The sequence below is a fragment of the Mastigoproctus giganteus genome, chromosome 10, assembly GCF_048544385.1.
Source record: "Mastigoproctus giganteus isolate SK-2022 chromosome 10, ASM4854438v1, whole genome shotgun sequence".
Lineage (NCBI taxonomy): Eukaryota > Metazoa > Arthropoda > Arachnida > Uropygi > Thelyphonidae > Mastigoproctus > Mastigoproctus giganteus.
In genome coordinates this window covers 139,785,097-139,812,609 of record NC_143584.1, presented here as the reverse complement: position 1 = coordinate 139,812,609, position 27,513 = coordinate 139,785,097, and the positions used below count along the sequence as shown (strand labels likewise).

Below are 27,513 nucleotides of genomic sequence, written 5' to 3'. Positions count from 1 at the left end.
CAAGGCGGATATTGTCCTGCATGCACTTGACATAATCAGACCTCTTCATATAGGCAGATGGAGGTGCTGCTAATTTTCATAACAGGTGGTCTTTGGAGCTGCAGCTTTCCCTTGAGCAGAATAGATTTTGTTTTTTCGCCGGAGATGGTGAGACGATGGACAAAGGCCCAGTTCTGCAATTTAGTCAGTGCGTGGTTGGCTTTCTCTTCTAATAAAGCTCTCGTGTTGGACTGGACGATAAGCACCAGATCATCAAAAAGCGAGGGGTGTACCCCACCGAAGTCCATTCCCAGGAAAACCGAGCTCTGTGTACAGCTCCGGATAACCTTTCTGGTGACTCTCCGGATTTTGGTGGTCATCAGGACTTTTCTGTCGGACAGGTACGGATAACCCTTCTGGTGACTCTCTGGATTTTGGTGGTTGTCAGAATTTTTCTGTCGGACAGGTACGGATAACCCTTCTGGTGACTCTCTGGATTTTGGTGGTTGTCAGAATTTTTCTGTCGGACAGGTAGGCTTCCATTTATATGCGGCAGTTCGCATCCATCCCAATCAAGATTGTTCCATCTGGGAGTAGACTGAGGGAAGCTTGTATTATTGCCAGTGCAGTTGCAGTGTCTTCGCCTGGATGGGTATAGAGTGACAGAAGGTAAAGAGTTCCGAGTGGTGTCAAGATCTGTGCGCATGCACTAATAAGTGCAATACGGGGCAGTACGGACCGCTGCTGTCTCTGGATTTCTTATAGCTATGGCAGCCCATGGGTGGTTGTTGGTATCCTGGACGGTCTTATAGGACATGGGATAACCTGCCACGCTTCCCACGTAGACATAGGGCTCCTGCAGCAGAATCACATCAGGCCCCTCCTTCTGGGCTTTCACCTTTATCTGGTCAGCGACCACTCTTGCCCTCGGTGCATTTATTTGTAGAAACTTTATTTCCTGGTATATTGTTGTAGAAGGGCGCCTATCCATAATTGATTCTTTGCTGGTACTGGCTCTTTACTTTCTTATAGACTGGGCAGTTGACATCCCTAATAGAGTGGATATGTGGGGCCTTAGCGCTCTTACAAAATCCACAGCGGTTTTTGCTGCCCTCATCCCTGATACCTGTTGAAAATATCCTGGTTATGGCGGCTAATCTCTCCAAACTAGCTAATAATACCTTGCCATAGTGAATCTACCAAATTCACTATTCACAAAGTATTTATTAAGCGTTTTGAAAACTTGTCGCTTTAATTTATATTAACTCTAATTTCACAGATCATTATCCTTATGGAAAGGATTTTTATGCCCTTTCTAATTGCGAGCTTTTTTTGTTTTGTAAAGCATTTATATTTCATAGGAATGCACTTTTAATTTATTTTATCCTTTTAAGATTGATAAATGATCCATATAATCGAACTGCATCGCTAACACAGATAAATATGCACCCACATGCAAAAGTTAAGAAACAACTTTTTGAAACAAAAGTCTTTGTAAACTACATTAACTTATACCATATACTGTACTTTCACGTGCTTTTTCGGAAAACGTACATAATTCGCATGAAAGTCCTGCAGTGTGCAAATTTAACACCTCTTCTAGAAATGAATCTAAATGGTATTTTTCACTTTTACATATTATAGGCAAGAGAATGTATCTGATAGGTTTTCTTTTACACACACGCAACAGAAAATCTTTGCATGTCAACTCTCTTTGGAACCGCAGATCAGAATCATTTGCAGATTTTTTTATTTCAAGATGTAGTGTCTTGAAGGCTTAAAAAAAGGAGTATTGTACATTAGGGAACTTGCAAATTGCGTTCTTCTAACCCTGTCTCACAACAAGCCCATTATCCATGGAGTACACAGCCTCACAACCACATTGCGCACCTCCGTAGCCAGGTGGGAAGGAGCAATATGGAAGGTGGGAAGGAGCATATCCCAGAGCAATATGGCCTTAGTTGCTAATGCTCCTAAAAACCAAAAACACCACATTGCATGGTGTGCGCGCGCGCTCTCCATGATTAACGGTGAGTGAGCATAATTTGATTCTATTCTAATAGAAAAAAAATTAAATTCTGCTCAGTTTTTTGGTGCTGGGGGAAATAACGGTGAGGAAGCGTCACCATTAATAGCATCTCGATAGTCGAGTAGTCAAGGTTCCGTCTTCCATGTCTTTGAGGGCAAAACCTGGACTGCTCGACGATACCGAGATGAAATCGTTCAGCCTTATGTGGAGCTGTTCGGGGTATAGTTGGTCCTCATGTCTATTTTTTTGAATGATAAAGTACTTCCCATTAAGGCTCAACTAGTTGGTGAGTTCCTGGAAAGTTCTGATATCTAGCGAATTGAGTGGCATTTTGGATCCTTCAGACTTTATAGAACATGTCTGGGACATGTTGGAGCAGAGAATCGGTTTTCACCCTCTCATAAGAACCTTACTTCAGCTAAAATCTTTCCTGGAAGAAGAATAGGAGTTATTGTCTACTTATTCTCCCGAGTAACCTTATTAGTTCGGTGTTGAGAGTTGTACAGAGTGAGGATTTATCACACTCCCTGTTAAGTCCTGGTGTGATCCTTTATTTGTGGTATTAATTTTCATGACATGCATGTTAATTTTATTTTTCGGTGAATATTTTAAGTTATTTGTTTATATATGACTACACTAAATTTAATTGAAACCTCGACAGTTTATGATGAGATATTTCTGAAAGTATTTTATTTCCTTAACTCTCTTATATTATAATCACCGACCTGACAGCCTGTGTTCGAATCCCGTGAATAATGCAAACAATTGTTATGTGAATTTTTTTTCACAACTTGGCTCAGTTAGTTGGTCTCAGGTGAAAGTTTCATCGTCTTTTCTCTAAGAAATTCAGATTTTTGTCCAGCAAGCAATGAACCGGCCGAAGGATACACACATTTACAGACAAGGTATACTGACGCTTCATAGACTTAAGTCGCTTTGACGCTTAACATACATTTTAACTTCCTTAAATTTTACAAATTAATGTATTAGTAACGTTATGTGATTGTAATTCAAACAAAAATTGGTTAATTTTTTTAATAAACTTGTATATATTTGGTTACTACAGCTGTTTAAACTGTCATTAATTTTCACTACTTGAGAAGAGCGGGAATATTCTAAATGGAAACTCTCGCTAACCAGTTTGAGCAGTAATCCAACCAGTTTCTGTGACCCACTTATTGAATTGCTGCGTGTTTAAATGGTAGAATCACATGGATCGCGGACGCCACTCCTCCTTAGATGTTTTCAAAGTTACACCCTTTGGAAAGGAGTATCAAGAATTCACGTCTCGCCCGAAGCAGATTGTGGCCTGTAGTTCAGGGTCAAATAGCCGTATAGTCACGATGGCATTATGGTTTGGTACCCCGTACTTAGTACAGCGGTGAAGGAATGTGGTTGTTCCTCTTTTGCTAAACTACATTGGTAAAACTAAACATCGGTAGTAAACTGATCTCATCATCATGTCAAGAAATTCTTGAAACATTCATTTCCTTCGAGTATACAACAGTTATTTCTTTATCATTGTTTAGTTTAATTCTGCACTATTTGATTTATTTTGTCGTCACTGAAGCTGATGGAATGTCTTCTCATAATGATGTGAAGTATTTGTGCTCCTGCCTTTTTAAAATTGTAAAAATTTCAGTAGTTTGTATCTAGACATACTGAGAACTTCTATACACAGGATTCCTCATAAGTAACGCCTTAATTTTATTTGGTATAACTCCTGAAACAAAAATAAATATGAAAATCATGCCATTGACGTGAAACTTATTAATTGCTATTTGAACTTTTTTTTTTTTTTTTTTTTGGAAAAAGAATGGCTATTTGCTTAAACATCCAAGAGTGAATGCAAATCGTAGTAAGATGCAAAGTATGTCTGTATGTCGTTGGAGTTCAAAGCTACGCGAACATTGCACAGTGTAGTTGATTTATCATGTAATGATTGAATTGATTGATGATATACAATGTCACATGTATATAAGAATATTGTATACTGTACCATGTCTATATGTATGTGGATTTGCCAGATATTTTTGGCTAGGGGCTGCTTTACTCAGTAAATGGAAAAAAAAAAAAATGGCAAGCAGTACCGGACTCCAAACCATTGAAGAACTCTCTCTCACTCCCCCCCCCCCCACACACACACTTGATGATCACGATTTGAAAAATGGAAAGAAATGTGGGTGACTTTTAACATTGCTGATAATGTTGCAGCTATTCAAACCATGTTTATTCAGTCGAAGAAACGTACGACAGTCTGCAAGAAGTGGAATGGCATGTTAAGTAATTCATACTGTGTCGAAACAGGAACTGAATTACTAAGAATGGGAACCTCCATTACGTTCGGGAATATTGTTTGCAGAAGACTGTGGCGCACTATGCCATAGTTGCCGATGCGCCTAATAAATCCCTAAACAAACAAACAAACAGCAGAAGACTGTGGTAGGCGCATAGAATTAGTTGAACACATTATCGTGGAAAGAGGATACCCTTGGTTTGAACAGCAACATGTTTTGGTCAGATGAATTTGTTCAATACTCCACTGATGTCAATATGATTTGAAAATCCGCTACTCCGACTGAGGCCGGTTTATCAATGGACAAACCGAGATTACAAAACCCCACGGTTCTGATATACAGTGTACCAAAGGATTACTCTAAGGAAGACATCTTAGAGGATCTATATATTAAGAATTTTCAAGATCAGGGTTTTGTCAGGGATGGAGTGAATCAGGGCACTACTTTCCGTTTCAGTTCTGGCTCTGGTAACAAGACCGTGAATTTTGTTATTGGCTTTGTCCCAAAATTGATGAAGTACCTGCTGCAAAACGTCCGCATCTATTTGGGATTCACTTCCCACAGGTTCCGTCGTTTCATGGTGGTCACCAAGTGTTTTCGGCTCAAAATTGTACATAAAACAGTTTCTTGTGGCCATTGTACCAACGGACATATCTATGCAGACTGCGCACACAAAAATTATGATCCAAAATGCGTCAATTGTAAAAGGAAAATAAAGATTTCTATCATTCAGTCCGTGACAGCCAATGTCCGGAATATATAAAGGCTGTTGAAATGGTCAACAAAGTAACCCAATATGAGTAATACGACCTACTCAAATCCTCTGCTAGATAATATTAATTTTGAAGGAATCAAAATCCTGCAAATTAATGCTACAGTAATAAAGCATAAAATTGATATCATCTGCCTGCAAGGACCATTTTATTCTAGGCAGATTGGTGGAGCAATTAATAAGGTTATGGGTTTTCCTGTGTCAATCAGATTAATACATTCATTGGATTCTCCTCCTAGAGCAGCTGTTATTATCTTAAATAATGATTTAGTTGTAACTATGATTTCAGGAGATTGTTCTGACACTGTAATTTGTGTGATGATGTCTACAACATCAACTTCCTTCTATCTAGCATCGGTGTATTGCCCACCTTCTGAGGAATTCGAACTGTTGCTTCATCGCCTTGACAGTATATGTTCAAAATTTTCATCTAAAAACTTAATTATAACGACTGATATGAATGCAAATTCCAACTTTTGGCATAGCATAATTAGTGACCTTAGAGGACTTTATCCTATCTTTTAATCTTTGTCGAAAATTTATCCGACAAACCTACCACATCCAAGGGAGAATCTATTTCCGACGACGTAACCTTAACATCTGCTAAAATGGATGGTTTGCTTGTTGACTGGGATGTAATTCCAGGACTTATTAATAGTGACCACCAGGCTATTATTTTCGGGGTCTCATTTAGACATACTTGCATTGAGGAACAACTTAAAGATCTTCAACGATTTTCTGTGAAGTCGACAAAATGGAACAAACATAAGGAGTACCTAAACTCTATGACACAGGATATTCAAAACGCCTTAAACTCATGACAACACTCCAATTATATCAACTTTATCCAGGCTCACTTTTCCTTGCTATGCAATACGCCAGCAAAAGAAAAGAGTCCAAGAAACCTTTTGTCCCGTGGTGGACGCCTGAACTGTCACACTTACGAACACAAGTCCTCAAACCCGGAGGAACCTTCAAAGAAACAGACATCTGTCAACTGAAGATGTGCAGACTTACCAGGAAATTTATGGCAGTCTCAGGAAAAGATACCATTTGGAGATTGCCAATTCCAAGAGCAGTTGTTGGCAAAACTTAGTTAAAGAAATAGGGAATACGGGAACCGTGGGGTTTAATTTACCGCATTACAAAAAATAAAATGATTGCAGGAGACGTGTATAATACCGTTATGGAGCAAGGGCAGGAAACAAGTGATTGGATTTCCACAATAAGGTGTATTATCTTCAAACTTTTCCCTTTGGACCCCCCCTGAATTTGATACACCGGAACAACAGGAGATAAGACACAGTAATGAAATGTATCGTGGCCCTATGGACATCTTCCAGGTTACCCTCTTGGACCTTGGTGCTGCCGTTAGTAAACTAAACAGTAAAAAATGTCCTGGGATTGACGTTATTGAGAATTATGTTATTGTTAAATTTTTGACCTGTTTCCGCAAATTCTGTTAAATCTTATAAACAGATGTCTCCTTGAGGGCATTTTTCCAAGGAAATGGGCTTTGCTGAAAATTCTTCACAAGCCAGGAAAACCAAAATCCGATTCCAGTGCTTACAGACCAATTTCATTGCTTGCGAATCACGGAAAACTCTTTGAAAGACTTCTAGCCCCGAGACTCCATAACATGTTAAATGAAAAACAACTTTGTTCTAACCTACAATTTGGCTTCAAAAAAGGGAAATCTACGGAGGAGGCCATATCTGCTCTAACTACTTTTGCTCGGAGTTCTACTTCAAATATGTTTTGGCTGTGTTTGTAGACTTCGAGGGTGCTTTCGACTCCCTTTGTTGGGAGAGCTCCCTCGAGTCCTCAAGGGCTACTAATTGTGATGATTATACCTACAAGGTTTTAAGATCTTATTTCAGTGATCGTATGGTAAAGGTACTTGCAAAGCACCTGACATATAGTTCACCTTTATCCAGAGGATACCTTCAAGGATCGGTGTTGGAGCCTCTCCTCCAGAAAGGTGCTTGAGGAGTGTATGCAACCAATTATTGACGATTTGGTAACATGGGCGAATACAAACAAATTAAAAATTTCACTAAGTAAGACGACTTTTATGACTTTCGGCAATCACTTAAACTACAACAGACCTCCTAGGATCCTTCTTAATAACATACAGATACCATATGTCTCTGAGACTAAATATTTAGGAGTTATATTAGATGACAGATTAAGTTTTCAGTCGCATGTTTCAAAATTGGAAGAACAAAATTCGAAATTTTACTGCCTCAGTGGTTAGGATCTCTAGGAAAGAATGGGGGTCTTACTAGGAAGATATCATCATTGTATTATAAGACGATCTTTTTGCCTGTAGTTTCTTATGCCGCCAGCATATGGCATCAAATTGTTACCAAAGTCAAGATTAAAACAAAGTTAATGTCCTTGCAAAGATCCGTCTTACCATTCACCGCATTCCAAGAACTACTTCTAACGATGTCTTTCAGGTTTTGGGAGGAGTTATGCCACTTGATCTTTATATCATTTTCGAGCAATTTTGTACAATCTCAAAAAGGGACTTTCGATCACAGAGTACGGAATAACAACCGACCCCGCAAATAACATAAAATTCCAGTTAATTCACTCCAGTTAATTTGGAGTGAATTAACTGGAATTTGGCAACGCAGATGGGATGAAAGCCAATTTGGTCTCATCACTAGGAAATATATACAAAAGGCTGACTATCTAACATCCCCAACTATCAACTCGTGGTTTACGCCAAATATGTACACTTCCTATCTGCTTACGGGCTAAGCTCTTTGAACGTGGACTCGAATCTGATCCATACTGTACATGTAATGACCTCGAAACTTCGATATATGTTCTCTTATTTTGTCCGGAATAGGAACAATTTAGACACACTTTAGTTGGTCTTGCTCCAGAGTTATCAGAAGAAAACGTCAGTATTCTTGTTGAGTGTGCCAGTAACTTTAAGGCGCTTCAAGATTTTGCTACAAATATTTTCAAGAAGCGTCTTCAACTAAGATCCCTGGCTTCTCAGAGGATGTAATCAAGTGATCTCCTCAACTTCTTTCTATCTTTTTCTCTCTCTTTTTTTTTTCTCAGTAAGGATTTTATTATTATTATTTTTATTTTTTTAACTATTTTAATTTTATTTTATTTATTTAACATTTCTTTCTTCTTTTTTTTTGCTGGCTCCCAGCAAAAAAAAAAAAAAAAAGAAATTGAAAGTGGATGCCCGCATTTATTTGCTGCTTTGTGATAGGGTGAGAGTGTGGCGTGAACCTCATGAAGATATACATCCAGACTGTCTCGTGTCCGCCACTCAAGTGGCTGGAGGTGGTACCATAGTACGTAATATAATTTGGAACTTTGGTCGAGCTAGACCAAAGCAACAGTCTGTAGTATTCTGTTGGCACGGACTGGGTCGTTTCATACCGTTAGAGGCGCCTTCGTAGCCAGGTGGGCAGGAGCAGCAGTGCGTAACACACGCTTCTTGATTAGACCGGAGGTTTGAGCCCGTGACCACCAAATACGGAGGATGCGGAAAGGTCAGGGAATGACGACCGCATATCCCCGGAGCAATATGGCATCAGTTGCTAATGCTCCTAAAAACCAAATAACAAATAATAACATACCGTTAGAAAGTTGCTATCTCCAGTGAATATCTTTCTGTCATATCGGACCAACTTTACTCTGTAATGTTTTATTATACCCAAATTGTGATGGTTATAAAGGACAGTTCGGCTTCGCAGTTGTAACGGTCACAATACAGCAGCTAACGAATGCTCCGATGATGAAATGTGAAGCTATACGTCCTCAGGAACCTAGTGGAATCCAATTCCATGCCGTGTATGGGCTGTAATTCGGACAAGAGGTGGTCCTGCTAGATATTAAATAAAGGTTTCTAATTTTTTGGCCAGTGAGTGTAAGTTTTTCACCCAAATATGGAGCCTATCGGTTCACTCTCTTCTTTTCTGTGTTTATTTTATAAAAGAATCTCCTTATCTTTATTTTTAGCTCTTTGCTAGTGATTTCTCGCACTCAGGTTTTGCCTATCTAACACTTGTCAGTAGTTTTATTACACATGCGCTCATAATACTCATAAATCTCCACCAGAGACGTTTCGCAAAAGAAAGAACAAATGCATTTGTAGTGTCCAGGATAAATCCCTTGAATTCTTTCCATAATGAACCCGAATCCAACATCCTATAGTGATCTTTCTAGAGTCCAAGAAATATCTCAATCGACTATAGTCTCCTCTCTTGAAATTGAAGACCTCACCTTTTCCTTTCACCACAGCAACTCTTTGGATACTACCATATATGACATTATGATCACTACTCGCTATTGGTTCCTGCACTGTCACAGCTTGGATCCTTGATGAGAACCAAGTCGAGGATATTATAGCCCTTTTTATTTTCTCTGTATTTTGGAATAAATAACAATCATCCAGATGGCTCAAAAATCTGTTTCCCAAAAGCGTATTTCCAGTCTGTAAGAGACAATTTGAAGTGGCCCATAATGAAGCAATCACACTTGGCTGCCCATTCAGCTTGCCTCTGGAGATTTCTGTCTTACTCTTCCTTAATCGTTTGGCCTGTAATATAACCCCATTATCATCTTCCCTTTATTGTAATTCATCTTTCACCACAGAGACTCAACGTCCATCTGAACTTGATCTGACTCTGAAAGCAGTCTGATCGCTTTCAAAGAACTTTTGATAAGCACAATGAATCCCCCCCTTTCTAATCAAGAAGAGGGAGGGATTATGATAAATTAAACTCATCAAGATTTCAAATTAGTTTAAATTATTTAAGATACCCCTGGCATTACCATACAGACAAATTAAATTTTGTACCTTAAAAACTTTTTCCCCGGTGGTATCTTACAGGTGGTTTTTGTACGTATTTAAATGTTTCTATGCATAAGGTAATTACAGGTCGGGCACAAGTACTCACAGGGAGGGAAGTGTGATTTTGGCTGATGTCACTAACCTGCGTCATTTCAGTGACTCCTCCCCCTTCCCTTCGAATTAGCAGTATCACTGAATCCTTAAGCTAACCTCAATGATATTTGCAAGAACTCTTGCGCCTCCTCTTTTTAAATGAATCCTCTCTTCGCAAAAGAAATTTCTTCTATTAACTAGGGCACGCCACGCTGTGAAAAAATTCTTTCCATAATCCGTGCAAAATCTCTCGAGTCTAGAGTCCACACTCGAATCCACAAGGCTTTTGTCATATATTTCCTCCCGTCGTGTAGAGGCAGTATTGCAGACACAAGAGCATTTTGTCCTTTTTCACTTCATTTTTTTCAGCATAGCCTTATATTTATTGGCAAAGTCATTAGTTTGTTTATGTTTTAAATCATTAGTATTCACATGGATCACCTTTAATACTCCTAAAAACTGATAACTGATTAGTACTCTGTACGTACTGAACAAAAACATACTCTGTTTTTGTTCCGTCTGTCTTTATTACAGAATATTTCTGGTTTCCCTTATTGAAAATATATTACGGTGTGGGAGGACGGTGATTATAGTCACCGTGCTATCTGCGGGAGGGCTGGGATTATTCATGAAGACATGTACTTCATTAAACAACAATGTTCGATGACCATTCAGCATCAGTCTCAAGGCTTCGCAACAGTTGAAGTGGAAAAGTAGCGTGTTTGGAAGCTGGGGATGGCGAAGATATATAATAGCTATACCGAGATTTAGCATCCTCTTTAAGGATAATACAATCAGAAGTAATCCAAAGCTTTGCAGTTCATATAGCAAAGGTTACGAGCCCCTATACAACCCTAGACTTGTTTACACCGTGATAGATCTTTCAGATTTATTCCTCTTACCCTTATTTCTCTTGATATGGAAAATAAAAGTAAAGACGAGGTGAATTGAAAAGTCCATTTTTCGTCAGTCATGTTCTGTATGATATAATCCTCTTTCAAGGTAAGAAATAGAATCAGTCAAACCTTCTCGGGTGTTATTCAACTAGCTGTTTTCGTTAAATAGGTGGGAACCTCTTATGTTGTTTACGCCCATGACACAAAAAGACCTTCAAGTTTCTGCAACTATTGGAGTGTCCGGTATTTGGGGTTTGTGCGTGCGTGTTCCAAATACCACAGCCATGGAGTTAAATTATTCCAGTCAAGAATAGTTTCTTGATAAGCAACACAACCCAATTTGCTGAAACTAGTCATCATTCCTCTAGATTCTGACACAATTTGCTATTTTCGCTTTGAAATTAAATTTCTTAAATGATTCCTATTGTCGAAACAATTTGTAACTCCTTATGTATTGCTCTTTATATAGCTTCTAAGTGCACATAACCAGTGTATAAATTGAATATTGACTTTTTCGTGCGACTTTTTCACGTACAATTTATCATTTACGTCCTTGAAACCTCTTATAGCTCTTGAACGATTCCTATTTTTGGTTCCAACAATTTACTCTAGTTTATTTTGATGATTAATGATTTTGTAATAAACGAGAGCAAAGTGGAGAAGAAATTGTTGAAATTAAACATAAAGGAACCTGGCGTTGATGGGATCTGTCCAGTTATATTAAAGGAGACAGCAAAGGAAGTAAGCAAAAACATAGCCACAATTATGAGAGCATCCTTGGACTCGGGGGAAGTCCCCACGGACTGGAGATGTGCGAATGTATCCCAAATTCAAAAGGGGATTCAAAGGGTGACACGAGTAATTACAGACCAGTTAGTTTAACTTCTGTTACAGGGAAACTAATGGAGTCACTGGTTAAAGGAGTAATGCAGGAACATCAAGACAAGACTGCGGTAATAATTCAGATGTAGCATGGGTTTGTTAAGGGAAAGTCTTATCTGACAAATTTGATAGGATATTATGATGTGGTTACAAAGGAACTGAATGCAAAAAATAATTTCGATATCATATACTTGGATTTCAGGAAAGCTTTCGATACTGTTGCGCATGGAAGATTACTGTACAAATTGGAGCCGTATGGTATTAAGGGTAACTTTCTACAATGGATAAAAGGTTGGTTCAGTGAGAGAAGACAGAGTGATAATCAATGGACGTTGCTCTTCGTGGACTAATGTTATTAGTGGAGTCTCACAGGATTTGGTGTTGGCCCCCACTGTTACTTTGTATATTTATCACTGATATTGATGAAAGTGTATCAGGCTAAGTGGCAGATTACAAAGGTTGGCAGGTTTGTTAATGACAGTAATGGCAGTGTGCTACTGCAACAGAATCTAGAAAATTTGGGCAGATGGGCTGAGAAGTGGCAGCTGAAATTTAACATTGACAAATGCAAAGTACTGCATATGGGTAGAAGTAACCCCAGAGGAACGTATCAACTGTGTGGTACTACACTTAAGGTGGTAGAAAATGAAAAGGACCTGGGGATGATTATGCAGTCAGATATGAAGTTTTCTGAGCAATTCAGACAGGCTTCCAGAGCAGGTCATGGGGTATTGTCAATGATATACAGGAATTTTGCTAGCAGGGAAAAGGTGGTGAGGTGATTATTTCTTTGTATAAGGCAGTGGTCAGGCCACGCTTTGAGTACTGCGTACAGGTCTGGAGGCCTCATTTTAGGAAGGATGTAAGTTGCTTGAGCGTGTACAGAGTAGGGCAACAACATTGATGAGGGAAACGGAGTCCTCTTACCAAAAAAAGATCTAAGTTCTGCAAATTGCAGCGGCTGGAGACTAGACACACCTGCGAGGTGATCTGACTGAGGTGTATAAGGACTTGAATGCGTTGAGCACGCTGAATTCTGATGGGATCCTTCCGCTTGCTCAGATTACGAACCTGAGGGGGCATAAATTCAAATTGAGGAATGACAGTTGTAGAATAAATGTGCAGAAATTTGCCTTTAGCCAGCGGGTGGTTAATTGCTGGAACAAACTTCCATCTGTCGTTGTGGAAGTTGATAGCTTAAATAAATTCAACAGGAACTGGACAAACTTTTAGAGGTAATGGTTGTTTGAAATTGTTTTTTTTTTTGGCTCATGCTACATAAGCTCATAAGCTTGCTTTTTTGCATCACTTGCCTCTGCTACTACTATTTAGAAAGCTTTTTGGTGGATGTGCCTAAATAACTGTATAGAAAGGCAGCAACCGTTCCATTGATACTTCTCTATCGTTTTCATAGATTATTACTATTATATTCTTATTAAACAATAGTATTATTATTGAATTTTTTTTCATCCTGCGACGGGTTCTGGTACCATTTGCGTGGGGTGGTTAGATTGTTCACTTTAGGCACTGCTGTATTGATCAGATAGGTAGTCTTTTTCCTTCTTAATAGTGAAAAAGTTATGTCCGGTCTGCTGTGCGGGATCATCTTGTTCTTATGGCTCGGTCCCAGTACAATTTGTGGATAGGGGTCTCTAGTATGGCCTGAGGTTCATGTTTTTAATACGGTATACTTTCTTTGATCAGTTGGTATTTCTCCGCTTATCCTGCCGACCTGGTGGCGCTTATGAGCGTACTGCGTCTGGGTGATCACCCTGCACCCCGCAGTGATGTGCTGGATTGTTTCTGGGACAAGGTGACATTGTCGACATGTGTCGTCTCTCATTCCGGGATCTTAGGCGACGCATTTTCTGTTATTCCTGGTGTTGATTATTCCTTGTCTTGGATGACGAGCATGAATGCTTTGATCTCAGGGATGGGCGTCCCGTTAGTGAGTCATGCATTGGAATTATTATCAGTCATTTTCATATCGTTTAGTGAACCTTTATTGCATAATAAAGAATTATAATTTGTAACCCAGTGCGAGGCAGTAACATCCATCGTCGCCAGGGATTTTACATTAAAAAAAAAAAAAAACATAAAATTAAGAATTATGGCTAAAAGGCTGACATCGAATTCTTGAGCCTCTAGATTTCATATGTACATTTTATTAATTTTTTTTTGAAATACGGATGTTGATTATGATAAAAGGTTACAAGGTTAAAAAAAAATTACATTCTACTATGATTTAGCTAGAGGTTAACAAACAAATTAAATTGCCACATTTAATTTAAGCCGACCGGGCTAGCTGGGTGGGTAAAGTGCCTGCCTGGCAATCCAAAGGTTGCGGGTTCGAATCCCGCCTCGGGCTTGGATCAGAGTAAATGCAAAAAATTTGGGAGGTGCATTATGGCCACAGAAGCCGGCGCGCCAACAACTAACAAAAAAAAAAAAAAAAAAAAAAAAAATTTAAAATAGAAATTGTGCAAAAGTTATAAATAACAGCACGTTAATGAAAGTTTTTCAAAACCTCAACTCTACAATGGTTGTTTGCTTACAGTGACTTCTTATTACGAATAAATCGATGGAAGTCTGCATATAGGTCGTAGACTAAATCATGCTGGTGGGAATGAATGGACAGCTGGGTGGATCCTATTGCATCGTTACGGAGTGAAGAAAGGGTTCTGAGGGATTGATGCGGAATCCTCCAGCGACACATAACCCAGAAATGTGAAGAATTGATGTAACCTGTAATGAGTGTTATGATGATAGTTAAGTCTTCTTTCTTCAGTCTTTGATTTTATAGTTATGTAGTTTAAGGCTACTGTAATAGTGGTAATGTTTATGATATTTGTGTTGTTGTGTGTGTTCTCGTGCAAACCACCTGATAAACAAGTATTATTTTTTTGACTGAATGCGCATACACATGTCGCAGGTTTTAATTGGGATAGCAATATATGTATATAAAATAAGAAGTCTTTCAAAGGGTTCCCCTTGAGATAGCAGTGTATTATTATTATTAGCCATATAGTGCAAGGAAGCCTGAGGCTTATGCTGCACCAGCCAAAAAAAAAAAAAAATTCTCCTACCCACTTAGCTACGAACTGTAGTAACAGTTCGTAGATAAGTGGGTAGGAGCGGGAGTGCAGTAGCACACGCTCTTTGAGTAGAGGGGTTCAAGCCCCTGACTGCTAAATACGGTCGATTTGTCAACCCGCACTGGACCAGCGAGGTTATGATCCATTTCCCTCAACATGAATTGTTGAGGAGGCTTCCATCCTGCAGTGGGTTGATAGTAGTTGCAGCTTACTTTTTTTTATGCACTGTGAAACTTGTATTTGTATGACAGCATCTCTCTCTCTCTCCAATGAAAATTTCTCATCTTCATAACCTAGTTTTTGTGGCGCTGTTTCGCAAAGCCTTCTCTGTTGTATAGAACATAGTTTCTCAGGCGGTGGTCAGCGAACCTCTTGTACTGAAAGCTATTTCTTAGGGCCCCATGAGCACTTTTTTCAGCGATTGCAAAATATATTTACTGAATGACGCGAATTCGTTCCTCATATGCACGTGATAAAAGCTGGTTCAGCCACATCAGTGCAATATTTTTCCATGCAGACACTGGTAGTTCTTGATAAGTTGCAGTCATTGTGTTTCACCCGCTTTGTATAAAAACATATTTCCTGAACCATTCGAGGAGTGGGAAGAAGAGTTTTTTTTTTTTTATAAAATAGTGTTTTTGGTATGGCTGATACCAAAAATACTTCGGTCCACGCTGCATGCTCATACGCTAGTTTTTAATCGTTATTCCCAAACTTTCCAGGTATCTTTGGTGTTTTAGGGCTGTAGGAATATCTGGTATGTGGGTTGCCCCTGTTATGTCCTCCCATTCGCTTTCTGTTGTATGCATTTTACATTTCTAGTTTTTATATAAGATATTACAGCTATTACAAGATAAAATAAAAGGAATTAGGGACTTTTCTTAGGAACTAATTCACACTTTTTAAAAACTTTTTTGGCTTATGTTCTGCAGTTTTACTGATTCTGTTAATTCTTATAGAAAAAATTAGCAATACATTTAAATTTGATATGCATAGCACGTGGTTCCAAAGAGTTGTTAATCACGGATCCTCACACGTTGATTACATCAGGTAAAGTGTTACTGGTTAAATAGTATACCTTGAGGCAGCCTTCATGGTTTAGTCAATAGTGTCGTTTTCATCCATGGAAAGAATCGTCTCATTCGAATGACTCAAATATTCTCAATAACTAAAGGAACTTTTTCGAGGGTATTTCCCAGTGGCGGCTCGTGACTCTGATGTTTAGGGTGCCGCGTCTTAAAGTTACATTAAATTGCCTTGGTTATAAGACATGTAGACATACACAGTAATAATAATAAGCAAGTTAAAAGTACTACAAAACATAAACTAGACATTTACCAGTAACAGACTTGAACTTTTATTTAAAAACAAAATCCATTCTTCGGTTTTTATTTATTGAAAATAGATTAATAACTTTTTCGTTCAAGTTTTTCTCTATTGAAAGCATTGCTTGAGCATTTAGCCTTTCCTGATTTGTAGTGCTCCTTAAAAATGTTTTTATTCTTTTTAATGTCGAATGGCAGCGTTCGGGCTCTGAAGTAGTCATCGGAATGGTCAAAAGAACTTTTATGAGTTTTTTGTAAGTTCACCAAGAACTTCAGCAAAAAAATATTTTCCGAGATAAATTTTAGCAAGTCAGTTAATTTAGATCGTGTCTGCTATAGAAAACTTGTAATTCCGTAAGACGTTTTTCTCTTTCAATCATGGGATGCCTCAGCAGTCTCCCATACCTCTTTCATGGGCATTTTCGTACGAAAAATAACAAAGTTCTCCTTGTTAAACGATTTAGCGGCAATTAATTGCTTTGTAAAAGAATATCTCTCACCTCTGTCAACACCTGGCAACCTGTCTGAGCAATGCAGACAGGCTGCCAGGGCAGGTCATGGGGTTTTGTCAATGATATATAGGAATTTTGCTAGCAGCGAGAAGGAGGTGATTATCCCTCTGTTATAAGGTCAGGCCACGCCTTGAGTACTGCGTACAGGTCTGGAGGCCTCATTTTAGGAAGGATGTAGATTTACTTGAGCGTGTACAGAGAAGGGCAACAAGATTGGTGAGGGGAATGATGGGATCCTCTTACCAAGAGAGGCTTAAGTTCTGCAAATTGCAGTGGCTGGAGACTAGGCACCTGCGCGGTGATCTGATTGAGGTGTATAAGGCCTTGAATGGGTTGAGCACGCTGAATTCTGATGGGATCCTTCCACTTGTTCAGATTACGAACCTAAGGGGGCATAAATTGAAATTAAGAAAAGACAGATGTAGAATAGTTGTGCGGAAATTTGCCTTTAGCCAGCGGGTGGTTAATTGCTGGAACAAACTTCCATCTGTCGTTGTGGAAGTTGATAGGTTGAATAAATTTAAGGAGGAACTGGACAGGCATTTGGAGGGAATGGTGTGATTTTTTTTTTTTTTTTTTTTGGCTGATGCTGCATAAGCTCATACACTTGCTTTCTTGCATCACATGCCACTACTACTACTACTTATATAGTCGCATACTTCCTTCGCTTCAATCATGAGTGTTTTTGAAGGATTTTCACAGTACATTGAATTCCTGATTTTTAGAATGGCATTCTTAAAGTTTCCTATATATTCATGTATTTTAGCTGCCTCAATTTCTCGAGATTGCATTTGATTATAAATAACTTCCACGTGAGGAAAGGTTCTGATGGAAAAGTTCTAACCAGAACTCGAATTTTTCATTACTCAAGATGTGCAAAATTCCAGTTACTTCTGAAATCGTCTTATCTGCGTTTGCTGTTGCTTGTAGTTCCTCCATATACTTGTCACAAATCATTACTGAAAATAGAGGATGCGCATACTATATGCTGGTCATGTTAATAAAAATATTCATTGCGTTGCATTGTTCTTCACAAAATTTCATATAACTCCGTTCACTGTATATCTAGATTTAAATAGCTGGGGGTGCTGCAGTGCCGTAATGCCTATGAACGAGCTACATGTGATTAACACTGCTCATTCTTTTTCAGTGAAAGCAGGCCTCAGTATCTGTGAATACTGGGAGGGAGGGAAGGAAGTACAAGCATGAACGGACCGACTGACCAAAGCTCCATGCAGTCTTGCTTTCTTATAGATTTTAGATTAATAAAGTGTATGTGTATTTGGTGGCGACCCCAAACGTGAAAGGTATTGGAACCTAAAGTACTGAAAGTCTGCGCGATGAGAGTTTGTACGAGAAGATTCATAATTGACAAATAGTTGCTTTCATGTCGGGTTAAACACGGAATTATAGATCAAAGCAATTATTTAAAAATAATCACGTAGGTTTCTTCAAACGCCTATTATTAATGTGTGTGTGTGTGTGTGTGTGTGTGTGTGTGTGTGCGTGTTATAAGTACAGTGAACTCTTTTAAAATCCGGCACCTTCGGGGACTGAGAGATGCGGGATTTTAGAAAGGTATACCAGTGGTTGCGCGGTGTTGAAGACGCACATTTCAGCGAACACAGTATTGATCATCAACAACTGAACTTATTTACCATCTGTAAACATTTATAATGAATAAACAAATTCTTAAATGTGAAATGACAATAAACATAGTCACAGAAAATGATCTGTCTGATACTGTACCAGCTACGCATGCAAATTGTAAAATCATGTATTATAATGTCGATTTTACAAGCGTGCCTAGTACAATATCAGACGGAATATCAGAGCATTAGCAGTGGCAAATGATGCAAGAAAACAAGCTTATACAATATCAGCCAAAAAAAAAAAAAAAAAAAACGACATCTCCCATCTCACCTATTCATTCCCTCCAATAGTTTGTCAAATTCTTCCTTGAATTTATTTAAACTATCAACTTCCACAACAGATGGAAGTTTATTCCAACAATCAACCACCCACTGGCTAAAGGAAAACTTCCGCAGACCTATTCTACAAACGTCCTTCCTCAATTTGAATTTGTGCCCCCTCATGTGTGTGGTCTGAGCAAGAGGAAGAATCTCATCAGCATTGAGCTTGTTCAATCCATTCAAAGCCTTAAACGCCTCAACAGATCACCTCGCAGGTGGCCTAGTCTCCAAACTCTGCAATTTGCAGAACTGAAGCCTTTCTTGGTACGAGTAAGAGCACCCCTTTGTTCCCCCTACCAATTTCATTGCCCTTCTCTGTACTCGAATATAAATTCTCTTCTCCCTTCACTATTCTTTGTGCTCGAATGTTGTCTTTCATTACATATAACAATCTGTTTTTACACACAAGCCTTACCCCATAGAATCCGTTAAAGCAAGGAGTTATATTTATTATCTGTTTATTTCTCATTCGAATTACCCTTTAACAGCTTTTGATTAGAGGATATGTTTACATATGCTTAGTAATTATTTCTAAATCCTTACTTTATAAATTTACAAAATAATAAACAGGTCGCACAACATTAGATTAAAATAGGTTCTAACATTTCTAACATTAAGTTAAACAAAACATTTCATAACGTGACTTTTTCATCCATCCGAAAGGAAGATGACTGATGATTGTTCTTACCTTGCTACATGGCTTTCATCTGAATCTTCCGGTATACATATTCAAAGATTTCCTTCCTATATGTTTAATTTCTCTGGCTCGCTGTTCAGTTTATTAAAAACCTCTTCAGTTTTACTGTACGCTGAGGCCACTTTATTAGGTACACCTAAATAATAGCGAGTAGTTCCCCCTTTAGTCCTCAGAACAGTCTGGATGGATTCATGGAATGGACTCACCGAAGTTTTGAAAGCATGTCGCAGGGATGCTGGTTCATGTTGACTCAATTGCTTCCCGCAGTTGTAACAAATTGATTGCAGGTATCTACTCGGAAGAGCTCGTTCCTCCTCATCCCACAGGTGCTCAATTGGGTTGACAACTAGTGAGTGGGGAGGCCACCGCCAATAGGCTGAATTTACTGTCATGTTTCTGGAACCAATTCCATACAATTCTGACTTTCTGATATGACGAGTTATCCTCTTGGAAGAACTCATTCACAGATAGATACGCTACAGCCTCGAATGGGCCTCGTCAGAAGTTATTTCCAGATAATCACTGACATCTAAATCTTTCAAATAGCAAAGGGCCCGGCCCACGAAAACACTTTCCACACCACTACACCGCCACCACCAACCTACATTGTTGACACCTGGCAATGGATTCATGCTGTTTGCGTATTATCTTATCCTCTCATCAGCGTGAAAAGCATGAACTGGTATTCGTCAGACCAGGAAACGGTTTTCCAATCCAACACTGCCCAGTGTTGGCGTTCCGCTTATGAAAGTGCCCGCTTCATAATTTCAAATTATAATTTGGAGATTATGGACTTAAATAGCGATGTAACTGGTACCGTCTTTTTTTTTTTTTGTGTCCTGACAGGAGTGGAACTCGGTTTGGTCGTCGGCTGTGGTGCCCCATCCGTAACAGGGTACGACTAGCTGTGCGTTCTGAAATGCCTCTTTGGTTACCATTGCTATTTGGCTGACTATAGTTATTTTATTTATTTATTTATTTTTGTTGTTACCATGCATAAGTCTTTTCAACCTCTGGCCTCCCTCATCAACAAGTTGTTTCCAACCACAGGATCGCCATTGAGTTTTGGATGTGAAAACTCCAGAGGGATTTCCAAGGTACTCTTGCCGGCGCGTCTGTCGTCAACTACCGGAATACGTTCAAAGTCACTTAAATATATCGTCTTTACCATTCTCGCAGCTTGCAAGACGTGAGCTCCTGCCGCTCCTTTTTATTTCTTTCATTTGTGTTTCTCTTTCACGTTTCTTGTTTCATTCTTTGCTCTCCACCTAAGGAATTATTTTATATATAGAGTGGTCCAAAAGCCCCTTATTGATTTGAAATGACTATATAACTTTTTAAATTTTTAATGAAAGCAAAAACTGTACACAAAATAATTTGTGTACAGTTTTTGCTTTCGTTAAAAATTTCTTTAATTCTTTAATGGCTCCGTGCAGTATTTGCGTGAAGAGGTTTGCAGGTTTCATACCTACGTATTGTGATTAGCTACTGGAGTTACATTAACATAACAAATACATAGCATAACACATGAGATTTATATACAATAGCATTACAGTTGACCACTTAAAAATTTATAAAATTAGTTTGCAGGAGTAAAGTTTATTTTAGTGTTAATGTTTTTCAATTAGTGCATTTGGTTAAATAATTAGCAGATTAGAACACACCTACATTAGAATCGAATACATTGAAATGTTTGCGACAAGGCTAAGTACGACTCCATATTTCTTACTGTTGCACATATTATTAACATCTAGGCAGAGCTTTTGCACACTGTATTTGTAAGAATATCTAAGTGATATGCTTACTAATACATATCTAAAATTACTTTTTAGATATGCTGACTAATCAGACTTATGCAAAAAAAATAATAATAATAATAAATAAATAAATTTTCCGTTTATACTTCAGGACGACCACACGGTCAGGAGTTGTGCTTTGTATACCTGAATGCGGAGGAATTAGTAGGGGATCAACAAGTTATGAAATGCTCCTAAGTATCTCAAGATATTAAATGACTTACCAACTACTGTAGTATTTTTAACATTCTCATCGTGGTTGTACATTGAAGTGACTGAGGCTGTGTGCGTGATGCATTTCGCGAAATTGCAACATCTATCTGGGATTAAATTTTTGGCAAAAGAAGAGTGTGTACATCATTTCAGAGATAAACAAAAGTTAAATTTCCTCAAAAAATCGAAACTTTTAGAAAATTGGCTTGATAACCACCTAGGACTTTTATTTGGCCTGGTTATCAGCCATGATAAAAAGGAATGAAATGCATTAAGTGGGGAATGCAGCAAAAAGTACATATTCGTAATTTTTAGATACTGTATATAATTAAATAATAAAAAGTATGTTTTTACTAATTTTGCTCTTTCTTTGCAGATCCTCCACGGTGATATCCATATTCGTAGCAGCCTCTTTGTACTCTGCTACTTGTAGTCGTCATCCACGTCAGTCATCTAATTTCAACGTATACGTACGTCCGCTTCTTCATGCCTCATCCTTCCAGACTTCGCCACGTCATTTGCCTTCCAGTAGCTTCGATACTGCCTCTCAACAGATTCCAGGCTATCGGCCTCCTCTTCTGCCTCAAGTAGCCGAATCACCCCAAGCCAGTTTGTCTAGTCTGCCTGTAAATTCTTATGGGCAGCCGCTTGGAGTATCATCGGAGCAGCATCAACAAGGTCATCAGGTCATCTACATTGGAGGACAGTATGTTGTGCCTCAAAATCAGTTGTCTAAATCCTCGGTGCATCGGTCACCACCCGTTGAAACGGTGTCTCAGAATAAAGAAATCAACGCGCCTAAACCTCAATCCCAAGTAATAGAAAAGGCCCCTGCTTCGGAGATCGGTTCTCAGAAAGGCGCCTCTGCTAAAGATAGAGATGCTAAGGATGACGAGTATGTTGTTTATTATTATTATTATTATGACAATGAAACAAATCCTAATAATCTTAGCTTAAGTTTTGATGACATTCCTAATCTGGAAGGGTATGATGGGAAAAAGGACAATAACGATGTTAATCCCAAAGAGAAGGACGAAAATGACAACGTTGGAGCAAAATCTGAAACACTAAATGCAATCCCACGATCTTTTCCAGACCCACGTCAAAATGATCTGCCGCCTCCAACTGATCCAAATGACTCAGAAAAAGAGCAATCATCAGACGGACCAATTTCTTCTAAAGACAACTCTGTGATCACATTATCTCCTCAGGTTTCTACGTCTGTGTCCATCTCTAAGAGTTCACCATCTCATCCCATATCGAACATTTTTCGTTATGGAACAAATGAAGTTCCTAGAGTACCAGTGACTCCAAAAATTTTTGTTACGTCCCCGCCACTAGAAACACCTACAACTCTCTCGCAAGAAGGTAGTTTGGAATCTGGGGGCTCATCAGTACAAAGGATTTCTCCCCAAGTAAGAGAAAAAAGCAACGTTTTATCAAGCAAAAATGAAGATTCCTTTAATAACGAAAACTCAGAAAAGGAAACAGAAGAACCTCCAGTTTCAACTGAACTTACGTCTACTACAACAGAAGAACCAACTACCACTGAACGTAGTCGAAGACGACCAGGTGGTCTACCAAGCAGAAGACGATTTGGACCATCTGTTGGCGCAACGACTAGAGCTCGATCACCTATTCGCACTTCTACTACTTCTACAACTACAGTAGCTACGACATCGCTCTCCAGTTCTTCATCCATAGGAACTACTCTTCGCACACAACCTCCCAGGTCAGGACCTACTGCTACCGGCAGTAATCGATTTCGAAGACCTTCCATTGGTTCAAACAGGTCTCGTCAGCCAGCACCTGCGAATACTAGGACTACTCCTGCTGATGAGGAGAAAAAGGTAGAAGTCTCAACTAGTAGAAGCAAACCCAGTAGTGCCTTTTCCTCTACTAGAAAAATTAGTAACTCTCGTACAACTTCTAACAGTAGGCCTGCTTTGACCACAGCGGCATCTCTACGAACACGATCACCAAGCAAACCTGCAGGTGTGTTACCTCCAAGGAATAGAAACCTTAACAATGGTCCAAATCTGAATCGAGGAGGAGGTGGCCGATTTCGTCCACCTTTTCTTCGACCACGGCCTGACAAAGAGGAGATAGAAGAAGAGGAGGATGAAGAGGAAGAGGAGGAGAATGAAACAACTACAGTTCTAACTGTAGAAGCCACGACTCTTTCTTCACTAAAGCCAACAGAAGCAAGCAGTACGACAACAGAAACGCTTGATGATGATGATGATGAGGAAACTACGGAAGTCCCCGCGACTACCACAGAGAAAAATCGCTTTGCTGGATTATTCCGCCCTAGGAACAGAGGAGGCGCTCTCAGTAATCGGCCACGTCCTAACCTTGCCAAACCGAGATCCTCTTGAATTTGACAATGATGTACAAATTGACTGGAGATAGTGTAGCATTCCTGTTATGCAGGCTCCATCCGAATGAAAAAAAAAAAAATTCTTTTATATATACAATATATATATATATTATATATACACACACACACGTGCACGCTGTTGTGTACGATCACCTTTTGTAATGTACGAGTTGTGAAATATCTTCGACGCTCTATACCGACTTAGAGAGATTGACATCCAAATTCATTACTGGAGTTTCCTGTTTTCTCGAACTTTTCAACGGTAAGGTTTCTGAACATGTTCTAAAACATTTTTAAACGAAGACGATGAATCGCGCCTTCTAAAGAAAAGTGGTACCAGTCAAAATGGCTCTTTATTAGTGTAGTGATAATGCAAAAAGGTACGAAGTGTTTATCTCGAAAATAGTCACAAGTATAACTGCAGTACTTGCCACTATAGAGCACTGTGTCACTTTTAAGTACGGATAGTCGGTTGTAAAATCCTGATAGAATGACACGTCTCATTTTGGATTTGTCACTTTTTTTGAGAAGGTTATGATGACGGTGATGGAGAAAAATAAGACATCTGTACCTAAAGCGTTGTTTTTGAGCATTATACCTCAGTTTAATTCTAAATTAAGGCCAGGCCTTTAGGCATTTCCACTCCTTGTACGCAGTATGAAGTTCTCTTTTAATAATATCGTACTCAAGTAATTCCGAGAATGTAATTCACATCTTTCGGAGCTAGCCAAACAGCGGGAGTGCAGTAGCACACGCTCTTTGAGTAGACTGGGTTCAAGCCCCTGACTGCTGAATACGGTCGATCTGCCAACCTGCACTGGACCAGCGTGGCAGGTTATGGTCCATTTCTCTCAGCATGAATTGTTGAGGAGGTTTCCATCCTGCAGTGGGTTGATAATGGCTGCACTTTACCTTTTTTTTTTTTTACTGCATTCATGTAAATTAGTCACTCACGTAATTTCGTATTACTGAACAAATCATGCCTTATTCTAACTGGACAACTGAGACTGCGTCCACTTACCTCCTTAGTAAGCTTTAAACATTCAGGAGAACTCTTATTTTTGCTTGTTCTCACTAATATACCCACCCTAACGATTAAGCCAAAGGTAAATACTAAGCATTTTGCTCGAATAAACTTCACCTGTGCGAATGCTCATCAGCTAATTGTGGATCTAAGATTGAGGTGTCGCAGTCATCAAACCCCTCTAGTCACAATAACTTTGATCAATACGAGCTCCCTCTACCAATTGCAACATTAATTAATGAAAAGAGAAAGATGAAACAACAAATTAACAGTTATGCTGGTAATTCGTTATAATGCTATACTGATGAACTATTATTATATATTGGTGAAATAATGAGCACTTATAGCTGCGTGGAGTGTAATCTGCCTTTAATTTCTTAAAGAATTACAGATTGTTTTCAGATTTTTCGTGGTATTTCCTGTACCACTTCAGTGAACTCCTGTAATGCTGTCCTTACGATACCGTCAGCCTCACATACAAAGTTGGTATCGTAAGGACAGCATTACAGTTCACTGAAGAAGTGGCACAGGAAGTACCACGAAACGTTTGAGAATAATCTGTAATTCTTTAAGGCATTAATTAATTAAAGGCAGATTACACTCCACGCAGCTTTAAGTGCTCATTATTTAACTAATTTCTAGTTCTTGATATACCAGCGTACCATGTTGCTAAAAGAATATTTAAAATCTATTATTATGTAAAAAATGACTTTACTGCATCATTTAAAACAAAAAGCGAAAAAAAAAAAAAAAAAGGCAATTCAGGAGAGAGAGAGAGAGAGAGAGAGAGAGAGAGAGAGAGAGAGAGAGAGAGAGAAACCCGATTTTTCTGAATCGCCACTATAGTGGCGATGTATTATGATAAACAGCTATTATCATAATACAGGATAATTATAATTAAAGTTCGTCACTTTAGCCAGCTATAAATGGCAAACCATGAATTGCCGAGAAATGAATTTGGTAAAAAGTGTCTATACCATGCGGATATGAAAGGAACAAAAAATTCGGTTCTGAAACGAGACACTGACGTGCGTTTGGCGATATATGCATCCCCACAGTACAACTTACATTAAATTACGGTACAATGTAGGAAATTCATAGGTTGTAAAAATAAAACTGCCCCATGTGATAGCCATTTATACTGCAAATGCCACGATACTACATAATGTCACAGGGACTGTAACGTACCTGTGCTGATGCTTTCCTTCAAGTTAGCTAAAGACCCGGGCAATATATCAACTTTTTCCTTGCAATATCTCTATCACAATCAAAAAGGATTATGGTTCAAAAAGCAAGGTGACGAAGCATTGGCAAAAAACCGGAATGATATGGTCATTATAAAATTAAATTAAATTTTCTGTTTATACTCCGGCACGACAACCAAGTCAGTAGAGTTTACAATAAATCGTTAATACAAATATTTATCGTATTTAGTAGTCACGGGCCCCGGTTACTCAAGGAACGCGTGCTATGCACCCTCGCTCCTGACCACTCGGCTACATCAAGGCCCGAATCATTTGCGTAAGTGACCGAACAATGTGTGGCGGAGCTCCATCCAGCGTAAAAAGTAGTAATGACCATATATTTTCTCTCTAGAAGGGCAGGACTCATACAATGTTAGAGATCACCCCCTAACGGTACATCGCCTTAGCCCGAAATAGGTCTCGACCATCCATAGATTGTTGTAAGGATACACGTCATCCACTTCTATCCAAGCCAAAACTGTGTAGCGAAGTAGGTGCGTGGTAGAGGAACACAGGCTGTTCAAATGAGAGGGGGTCGCGTTGTGAACACGCAGACGGCAAGCCACACAGGTGGAAAACTTTACTTTGTTAATAATAAACTTTCGACAATAAAGGGGAAATTTTAAAATTAAAACGCAGGCGTATATATCCCAAGACCACTCCTGGAGGATCACATGGACTGATGCAAAACATGAATAAAGAAACGTTTTGCCGGAAGCATTAAAGCACTTTACAAACAGGTGTACGCGTAATACCTAGTCGCGTCACTACTCTGGCACTAGCTTGTGATATCGTACCCAGCAGCTGTTGTAACTGGACGACTCTACTGGGAACCTAGACAAAGCGCATTTCTTCGAATTTCCACATCATTTTGGGCAAGGAAGTTGGGGGCGGGAGTCCGTTTCTTAAGATTTTTAAACGGCGGTGCTCGAAAATCGCAAGCCAGTGTTACTATTGTTTTAGTAAAATAACTTTAGTAACAAAGCGCTCATCTTTCAGTTGTAGAACTATATTGACTTTTGCGTTCTACTGTGGCGACATGCTTTTTTTAATATATCTAAAATGTGCACCACTAGTCATATCATGAAATTTACTATGCATACTGACTGCATGCAGCCTTAAGCTCACCCTAGTGTCACTTTTTTTTTTGGAACCCTTTCATTTCTGCATAGTCTGGAACTGTATTCCAAATATAATCTCGATTCATGGTTTGTCACCTACAAGCGGCCAGAGTTACGCACTGTAATTATAACCAACCTTTACACCATGTTAAAACCTCCAGTTTTCGAAAATCCTTAGTTTATGCTGGGTTAGTTTAAGGCCTCCGTAGCCGAGTGGTCAGGAGCAGGAGTGCAGTAGCACACTCCCTCCTTGAGTAGACCGAGGTTCAAGCCCCTGACTGCTAAATACAATCGATCTGCCAACCCTCACTGGACCAGCGTGGCATATTATGGTCCATTTCTCTCAACATGAAT

General features: G+C 39.1%; 1 protein-coding gene across 1 annotated transcript in view; it reads left to right on the top strand.

Moving 5' to 3' along the window:
- LOC150079319 (uncharacterized) overlaps nucleotides 1–23,889 on the top strand; it is a 127,758-nt gene extending 103,869 nt beyond the window's left edge. Inside the window, exon 2 of the mRNA XM_090383848.1 lies at nucleotides 21,767–23,889. Coding sequence (XP_090239974.1) covers nucleotides 21,767–23,768 — 2,002 coding nt within the window. The 3' untranslated portion in view covers nucleotides 23,769–23,889. The remainder of the gene's footprint in view (nucleotides 1–21,766) is intronic.
- Nucleotides 23,890–27,513: the final 3,624 nt, after the last annotated feature.